This window comes from Saccoglossus kowalevskii, chromosome 3, assembly GCF_978046115.1.
Source record: "Saccoglossus kowalevskii chromosome 3, keSacKowa6.1, whole genome shotgun sequence".
NCBI lineage: Eukaryota > Metazoa > Hemichordata > Enteropneusta > Harrimaniidae > Saccoglossus > Saccoglossus kowalevskii.
In genome coordinates this window covers 35,365,474-35,379,528 of record NC_140643.1, presented here as the reverse complement: position 1 = coordinate 35,379,528, position 14,055 = coordinate 35,365,474, and the positions used below count along the sequence as shown (strand labels likewise).

Below are 14,055 nucleotides of genomic sequence, written 5' to 3'. Positions count from 1 at the left end.
GCCATTATTTATCATATATTTTTGGAATGATGTATGGGGCCCATATGGATATAGAAAAGACATTTTAGTATGATATACAACTGTATTGAAGTTCTCATGGATTTTGAAAGGGTTTTTCATACGACATATGGGGCCACCAAGAATTTAGAAAGGGTTTTTAGCATGACATACAGGGTTCGTGTGGATTCAGAAATGTTTAGAGCCCGACACAATATATGGATCCTAGTGGAGTTCGAGGTTTTATGATATATAGGGATCGTATGGATTTAGATGATTGTACGATGTTACATGGGGTGCGAGTGCAATTAGAAAGGGTTTTACCATGATATATTGGGTCCATTTAGGTTTAAAAGGTTATGCCATAAAATATAGGAACAATGTTGATTAAGACCATGATATATAAGGTTCTTTTTTGTTGATACACTTACAATGAAAGTAATTTGAAATGTAGCTAAATGATATCAAATATATGTATATATGATAAATATTTGCATAACAAATAACAAAAGGCACAATCCAAAACCAGTGTTTGATAGCTGGATATTTTAATATTCATCTTAAACAAAATCAACACTGTGAAATAGAATAAACACAGCAGAACAATTCTGGTAGCAATGGACAGACAGTAAAAATGCATTAATTCAATGAACAGGAACATAATTTCAATCATTTAAAAAATAGAATGATTTGATTGCAATATGATCAAAATTTCTATTTATAAAACTATCGTGATGGATTATGGTAATCTTGATCTCAATTTAACCTCTTTCATTTGCTTGATAAAAATATGTGCACTGGATTGTTTCAGTTCAGAGTTGACATCAGTATTAAAAGGATAAAGTATTAGAAATTAGTTTCCAATTCATATTTGATTTTGAATTCAGTTTATTCCCAACTCAGTTCATGATTTCTATACATATAAAATACGCTTACAAAGCTCCATATTTGAGTGTTTTATATGAATATGATAAGAAGATCCTGGTTATATCATGTGAAGTGCTCATATCAAATTAAAAGAAATTTTAACTCTTGAAACTTCAGAAAGTCTAGTCTCTGATTAACATTTTTAAGAAATTGAGCACACTTTCAAATACACATTGACCCATTTTATCATTATTGTAGTCAGTCAATTATATATTCATCTCATTGTTACCTGCTACATATGAAATACAGGTCACAAATGTTCTGCAGTACAGCAAACTGTAGGATTGAAAAAAACACATTAGTTTGATCAATCACGCTTTCATGGCAGAGAGAAATATAGCATAAATAGTTTGAGATTTTATTGTAACCCGATACCACTTAAAACTGTACGATTTATTATTTTTAAAGAGCACAATAAATTGTCACCGACAACTGTTGATAATAAAAATTAGTTCAGGAAAGGTGAAACAATAAAAATACCAACAGAGACTTGGCTTTACTGGCAAATTGAAAATCTTCTAAATTTGTTTACAGGGCAATTTCCAACACATCATCATACAACATTTGCATCAAACAAAAATATTCAAGTTCTTTATTTTCGAAACAACAAGCACCTGCGCTTTTCCATAGTAAGAACACTAGGAGTCAGAGGTCACACATACAGGATAAACACACAACTTTTAACGGCAAAGGTTAAGGGAATTGTAATGGTAGTTTATTTCAACATAAATCAGTATTCCGATATACATCATGGCAGAGCATATACAATTGTTTTTTATGTGGGTTGTTTTAGTTATGTTTTCTAGTAAGAAGCCCTATTTCTAACCATAAAATCATAATTTTAGATCAACATTTTTCTTTAATATTTGTTAATTTAGGATCAAACAGATATACATCCATATTGGCTAGTTTATTAACATCAAAATGTTTTTAAAAAATGAGGAGTTCATTTTGAATTGGTGAAAAGTGACAAAAAGTTGAATTAGGCGTTCAAATTGAAAGCAAACATAGAAGTAAAATGTCAGTTCAAAAAGAAAATATATTTCCTTACATGGAGTTGTAACCAGAGTTACTGTGCGAGACACAATATTTGCTAATCCGGATAATTATGAAAATGTCACAGTCACTAGTTTTGCTATTTCGAAAGACATAGTGGCATGTCATGTAGTCCTTGCAATCTCCCTCTAATAATGTTTGTCACAATTTTACTGAAAATAGAAATGACATAAAACAAAGAAAGCTGTTCAAGCACATGAAAATGTGGACATCGTTGTGAAGACGATAATGACAATGTCAACTCCAAGTATGTTTCTTTGCTGCGAATTTTTTGTGATTTATTGGGAATCACAAAAAAATGTATTCCTTTAACAATAAAAGCCTTGCTAAATTAAAATGCCATAAAGGTTTAAATATGTCTGTCAGTATTTCAGTTTTAGTTTACTTATTTGTTTGTCTGGACGTTATCATCGTGAATAATTATATTATTTGAAATAATCGGTATTATCAACTCGGGACCGTTTCCAGGCTGCATTGATATTTGGATGTGTTCTTTTAAAAATCGAGATACAATTTATGTAACTTGTAAATTCAAATTTTGTTAATATTATTTAGTGAATGCATACAGTGTAGAGCCATGAAGTGAAAACACATTCTTTATAGATTCAACTGTAACTTCTGGAAGAAAAAAAAAAGAAAAATTAATTAGTAAAAATACATTGACAGTCATTTCACTATAAACCCATATGTTAAATAAATGAAAATACAAAACAACCGAACATTCCTTCTGACTATACGACCTATGACTGCCATATTTAATCTTGTTTGGTGTAATATTTTGCCTCTTTTTTTTCCAATTTTTTCATTTGCTACAGATCTGGAAAAAATGGACTAAATATTCCATTTGCTACAAATCTCGGGGGGGAAAAGGGAAATAATTTTCCTATTTGCTACTGGTCTTGACAGAACACAAATTTACATAACCTAACCATAAATGACTTTTTGATTTGGTTCATATTGAATATCCAACTTTTGATCAACATTCTATAAACTTCATTCCAAATTTTCGACAAATGGACATGATTAATTAAATGTTTAGAAAAAATAAAAAATAAAATGTTACTTACCAGCAGACTTTTCCTTTGATTTGTACAATTTCAGTTTTCTCCCTTGCAAACCAAATACCACACCAACTTGTTTGACAAGTTCATTTAGCGTAATTGGGTATTCACCTTTAGGATTTTCTAATAAGACAGTGCCTTCAGTACCACCCTGGAATTGAACATCACACAACTCTATATTGACAAATCGGCAGACAGGACTTGGTCCACTACCGACAGAAGATGATTCCACATGGCCTCTGACAAGAGTTAGATTCACTTCAGCACCTTTCAACTGAAACAACAAATGAATATATACAAGTTATTGTTTATATGTGAATTGAGTGTAATAACTGCAATCATAGACTCTAGAAGAACTAAATATCCAACTGTGATAAACATCAAATGTGCAAAAATGACAACTTCAAATGAAATATAATGTGTTATGTGTTTGATTGCGTCTGTCTGCGGTTCCATGAAACTATTCTCTTATCTCATCAGGTCATATTTTTGGCTTGCCAAAACATTCACAGGTTCATGCATTATGTATTTCAATTTCATAAAACAAGAATCTTTGCCGATCTGCAGATGTAAATTTGATTTACACATCCATGTTTATGTAGTGTCTAAGCAGTATGACAATGACACCAATTCTTGTAGCTGTGTTTGATCAAAACATAACCTTGGAATGAAAAGATCTATGATCAAACACCAACAAAACCTAAAAAATTTGTCCAAGATTTGTAAGCAGTGAAAACAAAAAATAAGCAAAAATGTAAAACAATAAGGTATTCAAAGGGTTAATATGTATAGATAAAATTGGTGTAGCCTTGAACACATTTACAAAAATATCTAATTAATAAATAATTAATTAGTTAAGTATGTGGTGTAATCTATGATACAGATTCTGTCATGTCATACATTACCAGTATTAGGCTTGTATGTTATCTCTACGGCTTATCCTAAGATCAGGAAAGTTAATTAGCAAAGAAGATGATTAAACGATTGGCTGACACAAAATTTGATATGACGTCCAATCAGGAAGTAAAATGGCCATCCCATTTCATTTTTTTTTATCTAGGTAATACTGGACCAATTTGAAATATGTGGTACAAAATTGGCATACATTGGGTAAACTGTTATGATAATCATGCAAGGATGCATTCAGGAAGTAGTCATCAAGTTATGCAAATCGGTTAATTAAGATGCAAGAATTTATCTGGAAATGATCAGTTGTTCATTTTTAATGGAATATCGTATCTCTATGAAAGGTCAAGAGAGAATTAGCAGGACACTACTTGCAATACTTTTCTACTGAGCTGAGTGCGTCATCTCCATCAAGATTTTAACATTTTTAGTACAAAGTAAGAGAGAGACTGAGAGAATCTCCAATGACCTTCTTTTCTAGAGCAAACTATTTTGCATGCAGTGTGTGAAACATTGTTCTAATCTTCCCATTACTATTATAGGTTACCATCTAAGTCCCAATGCGTGACACGTATTTTCTTACCTTATCTCACTTAGGTCAAAGTTCAACATACAATCAACATTTAAGTTAATAGATTATATGCATATACAAAATATCATTAATGAATTATCGCATTTTTTTTTTCCCACAGTTGTTTGGTACATTGTATCATTATATTAATTTGATACCTATAGCCAGTGTGCTAATCAATAGTAGAACTATTTAAAGTCGTAAACCTAGGATGACGGTTACATTATGCGCATATCAAGTGATATCTGTAGTAAACATAATACCTCTTTGTAGACAATAACCAAATTAGAGGGAGCAGTTTGAGAAAAATTGTATGAAAAAATATTCAAATGACATAATCAAAATAGGTATCTACAAAAATCTACATTGAGTTTACATGTAAATGATATTTTGAGTATCTTACACAGGGCTCAGCAAGAGATTAAAACTCATCACGTTACACTTAAAAGGTTATGTATCTAGATATCCACAATAGGACTTTTAACATTCAAGACATGTTTCCACAAGAGACAAATTCCGGCGATTTATGTTGATGTATTATAAAAGCTTTCTATTTGTTGCTGTTCTACCATTCAAATAGTGAATCTAATTTCACAGAAAAAATCTATAAAAGCAAATCACGTGGAAAAAAAAAAAATCACATTGTTGTATAAGTCTCCTCTAGAGACTGACAGCAACTCCTGGTTGAGATCCGAGAAATTACGATTCTAGTTAATATAGATGGCTTTCATAGATCTATACACAATGCATGACATTTCTATTTTTATGATTTTTTTATGGTGAATTCATAATGTTTGAAGACACTATTTCTCAAAATAAAACTTGAGAAATTTGTAAATGTCTCCAAGGCAGATGAAAATATTATTCACAAAAGTTGTGATAATGTTCTGGTAAGTATATTCAAATTTTGACCTTTTTTTTACAAACATATCAATATTTCATTTACTTATTTACTTGATATTATACAAATCAGTAAGCTCATTTAATTGAACAGCCTGTGAGATTTTCTATCGATGCATATAGGTTGACATGCTTATACAGAATTTGCTACAGTTGTAGTTATCATATACTGGATCATTAACAGATGACTTATTTTGACAATGGACATAGTAGCTTTGAGTTTTTGATGAAATTCGTAATAGAGTAAGTATATCAGATAATTACCTAGTAAATTCACTAATCATTATGCAAAATAGATATCATGGACATTCCAGATTTTAATGAAAACCAACAAAGCATGTCTAAGATACTTCATTTTCAAAAATAAAAACAAGATGGCTGCCCGTTAGCCATCTTTGATCAGATTATGAAACAAACTGACAGGTACCGGTATTCCAACATGTATGATGTATGTGCCAAATATGAATGAGAACTGACAAAGCATGTCCACAATACTACATTTTCAAAAACCAAGATGGTTGCCAGTCAGCCATCTCTGATCTGAACACAAAACATGGACATGTATCCTAACTTGTATAATGTATGTACCAAATTTAAACAAAAAACTGACAAAAAAAGTCCAAAATACAACATTTTCACACAAAAAATGGCTGATAGTCGGCGATATTGGATTTAATCACTAAAACCACTGTAGGTGCATATGTCCCACACAAAGTACTATGCACATGTAAAGAATGAACAAATTCCGTCCAGAGGGTTCTGACAGATGGATGGAGACAAAACTATAAGTCCCTGATTTGAATGGCCACCAGTTGGCCATTTTGAACCCATCTCAAAGATAACAAGCCTATTGCATCATAGTCACATTATGTTGAATGTATGTATGAAGTTTGAACAAAGTCTGTCCATGCACGACTGAGATCTGATTTCAGAATGGTGAACATGTGTGATTTTAATACATTTTTGGCCTTAAAATGGCTGCCATTCAGCCATCTTGAATTGCATCATGAAACAAATGCATATACGTTACGATGTATGTGTGAAATTTGAACTAGATCAGTCCATGCATGGTCCAAGAAGCATCACTAAAGCTTGTTCATATGGGCAATACTTCATTACAGAAAAAAAACTGGCCCTGTCAAAAACAATGATCTAATTTGCTTGCAACCACTTATTGTGTATAATAATTACCGAGAAGTCAATAATCCTATATCAGAAAAAGAAATAAACAGTACTTTACGTCGAAATCATACAAGTAGAGTAAATGCAACTGAGATACAAATCAGTGACATTCACATCGAACAGCAGGTTTTAATCATGGTTGTCAGTACAAGATGAAAATATCACTGGGTGAAAGCACCATTTGCATAATTTGTTTGAGACTAGAGTTTGAGACTGGGGTGATAAGTAGCAATGTAGTAAATTACGTGAAATGAACATTATTAGAGATAACCTTATAATATAGCACACATGGTGTGCTGAAGAAGAATATTTGACATACGATGTCACACAAAGTACCCCATGGGACCTATGATGTCACACAAAGTGCCTCAAGGGACCTATGATGTCACACAAAGTACCTCATGGGACCTATGATGTCACAAAGTATGTCATGGATCTATGATGTCATACAAAGTACCTCATGGGACATATTATGTCATACAAAGTATGTCATGGACCTATGACATCACCCCCAACACATCATGGGACCTATGATATCACATCAAGCACACCTGAATCTAGCCTATAAACGTACAAAGACGCAAGACGTACAAACTGAAGTACCCGATAGGAACATGAGACGATATATACATTACTATAGTATCCAACAAGGATAATCTTTACATTGTGAATGATGCAATGTCAGTAAACCTTAGTAGTTCATGCATAAAGAAAAAAACAATTGATGCAATTAGGTGTAATTCTACTCTCATGAAAATGTCACCACAATATCCTTGAATATCTGAAACAGTTTTGTGTGTTTACCAAATAATTTCTATAAATAGAACATGAGTGAAAAAAGAAAATCATTAATAACACAAATGAAGGCCATTGGAATAAAAATTTCTATAACAGAAACACACAAAAATCATTCAAGGTGGAGGAAGGTATTTGTCATTTAGAAATTCACAACATGTCTCTTGTTATCTAAGTGTAGTGCTCTTTATCATTAAATATATGCAATTGCGTTGTATTTCTCAACAATTCAGCGTGATCACTGAATCACCGCAATGAGATTACAGAGACACGTATTAATTACCAAGACCCGTGATTTTTAAGAACGGTTTTTACATAGCGTAGAGTGATAGAAATAAATAACTGTGGACAGTAGACAAGAGTAAGAGTATTAATACACAGATGTCACTGGAGGATTAAGTGATACTTCATGTGGACTTATAACCAAGCCAGTTTGATTTTTGATTTTCACAATTTCACTACTGCAGGTTTTTGGAGGTGCATTTCAATACCTCATTTCTTCTTAGTATGATTAGGGGATGGAGTGTTTAAAATTGTGGGGAGGGCTTGAAATTTCTATTGAAATAAAAAAAAAAAAAATTAACAGCCTAGTTCAAACCAGATGTCCAATGTTCAAACCCTAAATAAATAACTGATATGTATCCAAAAACAATCTTAAGACACTGCTTGGGGATACGAAATCCCCGTGTGTTGAATATTGCGCTGAATTTCTTTCAATTCGACTACTGAACTCAAATAGTACACATTCTCATCTCTAACTCATTCAATGGCAAAGTTAATTTTGAACAAAATAAATCACATAATTTTGTTTCCTATTTATACGATTTTTTTTCTCTTTGATTCACAAGTAAATTATAGAAGAATACGTTTATAAAATGTGAAAATTGTGGAACTCCAAGGCAGGAAAAATCATCATTTATGGTAACAAAAAACTTTTTTCATATTACCAACAGCAGTAATTAATAATACAGAATGCCTTAAAATTAAAAATTTCGAAGATTACGTGGTAATAATGAGACACAAAAGAAATTAAAACAAGCAGCCTCTCGGCTGAGATAGCTCCGCTGTTAGCAATGCACATTTCAATTAAAGAACAGAAGATATCATTAGAAAATGAACAATATGTATAGTATCAAAACAATCAGACTTGGGGTTTTCAACAAGAAGTGGAAAATATCACTTTTTACCAAAAATTACAAAAATATTCATCAAAGATATCATCATGAAATGAACAAATCTGAGTTAGAACCACATGTAGTACCTATATAAGTAATATCAAAGCAATTGGACTTGATGTTTTTAACAAGAAGTCGAAAATATCACTTTTTACCAAAAATGACAAAAATATTCACCAAAATTAGAAAATTAAAGATATCATTACAAAATGAACAAATCTGAGAGAGGTCCACATGTAGTACCTATATATGTAATATCAAAGTAATTGGACTAGCATTTTTTACAAGAAGTTGAAAACATCACTTTTTACCAAAAATGACAAAAGTATTCACCAAAATTAGAGAATATAAGATATCATCATGAAATGAACAAATCTAAGAGAGATCTACCCATGGTACATATACACCAAGTATCAAAGCATTCAGGCTTGTAGTTTTCAAGAAGAAGTCGAAAAAGTAAAACATTGACACGGACGAAGGACAGTCACTCATATGATAAGCTCCGCTCGACAAAGTCGACAGCGGAGCTAAAAACTGGTCATCAATCAGAAATGTTTTCATTAATTTATGATATTTATTTTACAGAGGTGACTTAGAAAGAACTGCACATTTATTATAAGCAAAACACCTTTATTTTTAGTTTCTAACTGAAAATATAAAGATAACAGACTTTATCACGTCAGGCAAATCAGACATTAAATCAGGAAAGCACACAGAAGTTAGTTAATTAAGCTGTCCAATCAAGTATGCTATGCAAGACAGACAGTGTCTCATCAGAACCCACCATGTGTAACTTGATAAGGTTTTATGATAATGTAATGAACTCATTAATTTTATCAAATTACTTTATCTCACTCAGCTAGAATTCTAAGCATCTACAACACCCACATTTCGATGGCAACTCGATCTATATACAGTGTGTACCTCACCTACTCACAAACCTTTGGTAGAAAATTTAGTTTGACATTTGCAGTGCTGACGTTCATACATCGTGTGACAGTCCAAGATTTCAGATTAGCCAGAAGCTAGCTATTAATATAGGTCTGATCTTTAAGATGCAAAATATGAAAACAATGTGATTCACAGGACAGTCAAACCTGCGGCCACTGAAGGGATTTTGAGATTTTGCCTTTTATAGACAGGTGGCCTTTCTATACAGGTTTGCTAACTTATCTATGAATATTAATTAGGCATTGAGTCAGTGCAATATGGTAGATCTCTGAACTCGTACACACACAATTTTGTACACATTATCCAAAACAATTTAGTACAAGAAAATTATTTTTATTTGAAATTGCATTACGTAAATGTAATAAATTTAAATCATTACCGGTATTTCAAATCTATATCTGTTCAGTAAAGTATCTTACTAAAGAAATCACTCCGCTTGCTTTGCTTTGCAGTTCAGATTTTCATGTTTTTTTTAATGTCTAACAACTGCTCTGAAGACATTTAGCAAATTCTTTCAATTCTTCAACTGTTTTAGCTGCGGTAGTCAAATCTGCGAACGTTTCCTCTCCCTCTACTTCTTCGTCCTACTAAATGTCACTATGTTGACAGACTGATGTCAATGTCTACAAGGTATTGTCTTGAGCAACCAAAGAGATGAAAAGTGACTGCATCAAGTTGAACATCATCATGTCTTCCTCCACCATGGTTGTGTCACAGAGTCAGATTTCTTGAAGCAATTTGTGATTGTTGTAACTTCCACTTCTTGTCATAAGCGTTGCAGCCAGTGAAGGGCCTCCAGGACATTAGTGCTTCTTACCAGCTCAGGACCACACTTGGACTTAACTTTATCCCAGCTAAGATATGTCTGAGCCGTTTTGTTTTTTTCTGTATTGTAGCTTCAATGTCGGTAAGATGTCCTGGTCCATGGACTGACATTGAAAGTTGTATTCAGTATGAAAAATTCCAACTTAAAAATGTGAAAGTCAAGATGGAGGTGACATTTCGCATTATCCAGAAAAAGCTTTTATTTTCTGGCAACGTAGTCTTCTGTCAAAACCATGAAATCAATCTTCAAACTGTATAACATAATGATTAAGCATTTTTTAAATTTTATACACCACAATCATCTTCTTTCATCCATACTGAAGATATCTCTTCAACTGTAACCTTCACATATTGTTGGCAATCCTTGCATCCAGCTCTCAACAACTTCACTACAAACATCACCACGGTCTTTAAGTCATTTTTCCAGACTTGATGTCTTCACAATTTTGAAAAACTCAAGCCATAAAAGCGCAATATTCAGAAGTTTAGAAACCAGATTAAAGAAAATTACTGAAATACAGTAATTTGGAGCCCACACTGTTTGAAGTGTGCAATCTCAAGACATAAAGAATTGAGTAGAGCTGAATAAAGATTTATCTACCTGTATAAGGTGATAAATAAATCATTGATATTCACTTTCAAGACATGTGTGATGATTTTATTCAGAATAAAATTGGACCTTGGAGTTATTAACTCTTTCAATACATGTACTATACTATTGATGCAATATTTTTACTTTTGACATTTCTCTATTACTGTAAAATGACTAATTTTCACTGGGTTTAAATTTTGCTGATTTACCATTTCAGGCATATTCAGTGGGGTTTAAATTCATGGTTTCATCATTCAGATAATGTGTTCTATGCTAAATTTTACATATTCACTGGGTTTTAATTTAGCACATTTTCCAGTCAGCGAAATAAGCAAAATTAAAACCCAGTGCATAATTAACCCTTTTACAGTATTTTTGGTCTACATTGTATATGGATATAATTCCTATTACAGGTCTTGATCAAAATCAATAAACAAACAAGCCATGCATGGCACAGTCCCCGTTAGTTATCAAATTTAAGATATATAGTTTTGTTTATAGTAATATAGCTGGAATATAACCATGTCAGAAATATGATTTTTTAACATTAAAATGATTGACATTTGTATCTGATCGTCAAACAAGTACTTGTCGATATTGAGAGATATTGCTCTGGAACAGCATTCAAAATCAACCATTTTGAATACATGTATATATATAACATGATTTATAACGAATATATAAAATTTGAACATGATCAGTCAAAGCATTTAAGAGACATGGCTCTAGAAGCCCAATCATTAAAACAAAATGGCCGCCAGTCAGCCATTTTGATTCCAATCTGACAAATAAAATGACGTGCATCAGGAACCAGTAATGTCTAATGTATGTACCAAGTTTGACTGAAATCCATTCATAAATGCCAGAAATTTTTTTTAGCACAAAAATGACCACCATTCGGCCATTTTGAATATGATCGTCGAACCAATATATCTGTTTATCTATGACATGATGTATAATGAATATTTAAAATTTGAACATAATCAGTCAAAACAAGTCAGAGATATGGCACGAGAACCACATTCATTAAAACAAAATGGCCGCCAGCCGGCCATTTTGAATCTTATCTGAAAAACAAAATTATTTGCATGAAGGGCCCATAATGTCTAATGTATATACAAAGTTTGAACAAAATCCATCTGTAAACAGCCGAGAAATGCTGGATTTTTAGGATTTTTCAGCACAAAAATGGACGCCATTCGGCCATCTTAAATCAGATCGTAAAACAACATGTTGTGCATCAAGGTCCTATAATGTCCAACGTATATACAAGGTTTGAACAAAATCCATCTATAAACAGCTGGGAAATGCTTGATTTTGATGATTTTTAGCACAAAAATGGCCGCCATTCGGCCATCTTAAATCAGATCATGAAACAAATTGACGTGCATATGTATAATATCATGTGTGATGTACAAAAAATATGTGTGAAGTTTGATTGTGATTGGTCCAGGCATTTCTAAGATACAGGTCCGGACGTACGCACGCACACACGCACAGACACACGGAGGTCAAAACATAAGTCCCCGTTTTCGGACTGCGTCCGAACGGGGACTAATAAGGAAACAATATTGAGTACAGGTACAACAATGTAGGTTTGTTTAATGAAAGGCAACATTAGCTGAATTAGGTGTTCAACTCTTGAATCTGTCATCATTACAACATTTACAACAGAGGTGTTTTTTCCACACTAACCAGTGCCTGATCCATTCTTCCCGCTTCAAAATTGACTATTTGATATTATTTTATCATGAATTGACCATTTGATATTATTTAATATTATGAATTGACCATTTGATATTTTTTTAGCACTCACCTGGAACCTCTCATTAATGATGTCATCACAGACGCCAGGAACCGGATATGGTTTGATAGGTTGCTTGACAGAAGTCGTAATATATTCATTGTGATTGGAGATGACTTTCGATAGGTAAGAATCAGGTGGAGAAACTTCATAAAATACTGTGATTTCATCAACAGGCACCAATTTGGCCTAAAAAATAAAAACATTATTTTAAAATCCTTGTGACATTAGCTTTGCTAACAAATGAACTGATTAGTTATGTCTGTGAAACTGACATGCCCTGTAATAGAGAAATAAATTGCCTACAAAATATAATCAGAAGAGAAGTATGAGCTTTTATCAGGTAGATTATCGACTCAAGCTATAAACAGACTCCACATATTACAAATTAGGTAATACAAATCAATAATAATCAGGTCTACAGATTATCTAACACTTTTTAGAAATTCATTTACTTTATAGCCATTGTAAGATTACATGGTTTCAGAATAAGTCATCAGAGAGCAACCACGGCAACAACACTTAATAAGACAAGTCAGTAAGTTGATAAGAAATGCATGAAGCAATGAATATCCTCCTATAATGAGCAACTCTTAAAAGTCAGATAATTGCCCTCTAGAGGTCAGTTGACAAACTCAACTCATAAATATTAATCTAACCTTCTTCCTCAGTTTCTGGATACGGTTGACAACTTCCCTAGCAACGCCCTCATCCAGCATGGATTGGTCAGGAGTTACATCCAATAGTACCAGCACCTAAAAACAAGTATTTAGACAACATCTAGTAAAAGCAGGTAATCTTGTCAAACCTTAACTTTCTCTGACAGGACACTTTTATTTGTCAAACAATTTGTATTGAATTCTTTAACCCTCCCTTTCTGTTGACATATATACATCATATCATAAACTACATGTTTTGGATCTTTAAAATATTACAGTAGATATAAGTTATTCTACATTAATCTTCAGTCAGACATGTCTTTATTAAAGTAATGTTATTTTAGAGTCATAACAAATTTACTACATTTCAACAGAACTCCAGGCTCCAATAATTCTATTTGCTTCAACACTTGGCAAAATGTTAGTTTCTTTCCTCCAATAATGTCCGAATTCACAATAAAAATTCTCACATGTTTATGTTTCTTTCATATGTCAAGGGAAATCCGTTTGAATGTTTACTGGTACATTTGGAAATATTAATTTAGTTCGTCACCTGTTGACAACTATATGGATGCTGCTTTCGGCAGCCAATAAGTTAGTGTTCACATTGAATGACTAGAATACATGCACATATATGCATAGAAACAGGACATT

At 32.6% G+C, this 14,055-nt stretch overlaps 1 protein-coding gene across 2 annotated transcripts in view; it reads right to left on the bottom strand.

The window, feature by feature from the left end:
* Window positions 1–528: 528 nt before the first annotated feature.
* Window positions 529–14,055, bottom strand: part of LOC100369426 (isoleucine--tRNA ligase, cytoplasmic-like) — a 34,945-nt gene continuing 21,418 nt past the window's right edge. The window contains exons 23-27 of one of the 2 annotated variants that reach the window (XM_085497131.1): window positions 13,402–13,497; window positions 12,755–12,931; window positions 3,048–3,315; window positions 2,547–2,598; window positions 529–1,200 (exon numbers count right to left, since the gene is read on the bottom strand). In XM_085497131.1, the coding sequence (XP_085353257.1) occupies window positions 1,131–1,200; window positions 2,547–2,598; window positions 3,048–3,315; window positions 12,755–12,931; window positions 13,402–13,497 (663 nt within the window). In that variant the 3' untranslated portion in view covers window positions 529–1,130. Of the gene's footprint in view, window positions 2,599–3,047; window positions 3,316–12,754; window positions 12,932–13,401; window positions 13,498–14,055 lie in introns of both variants that reach the window. The other variant, XM_085497132.1, reaches the window with a different exon arrangement.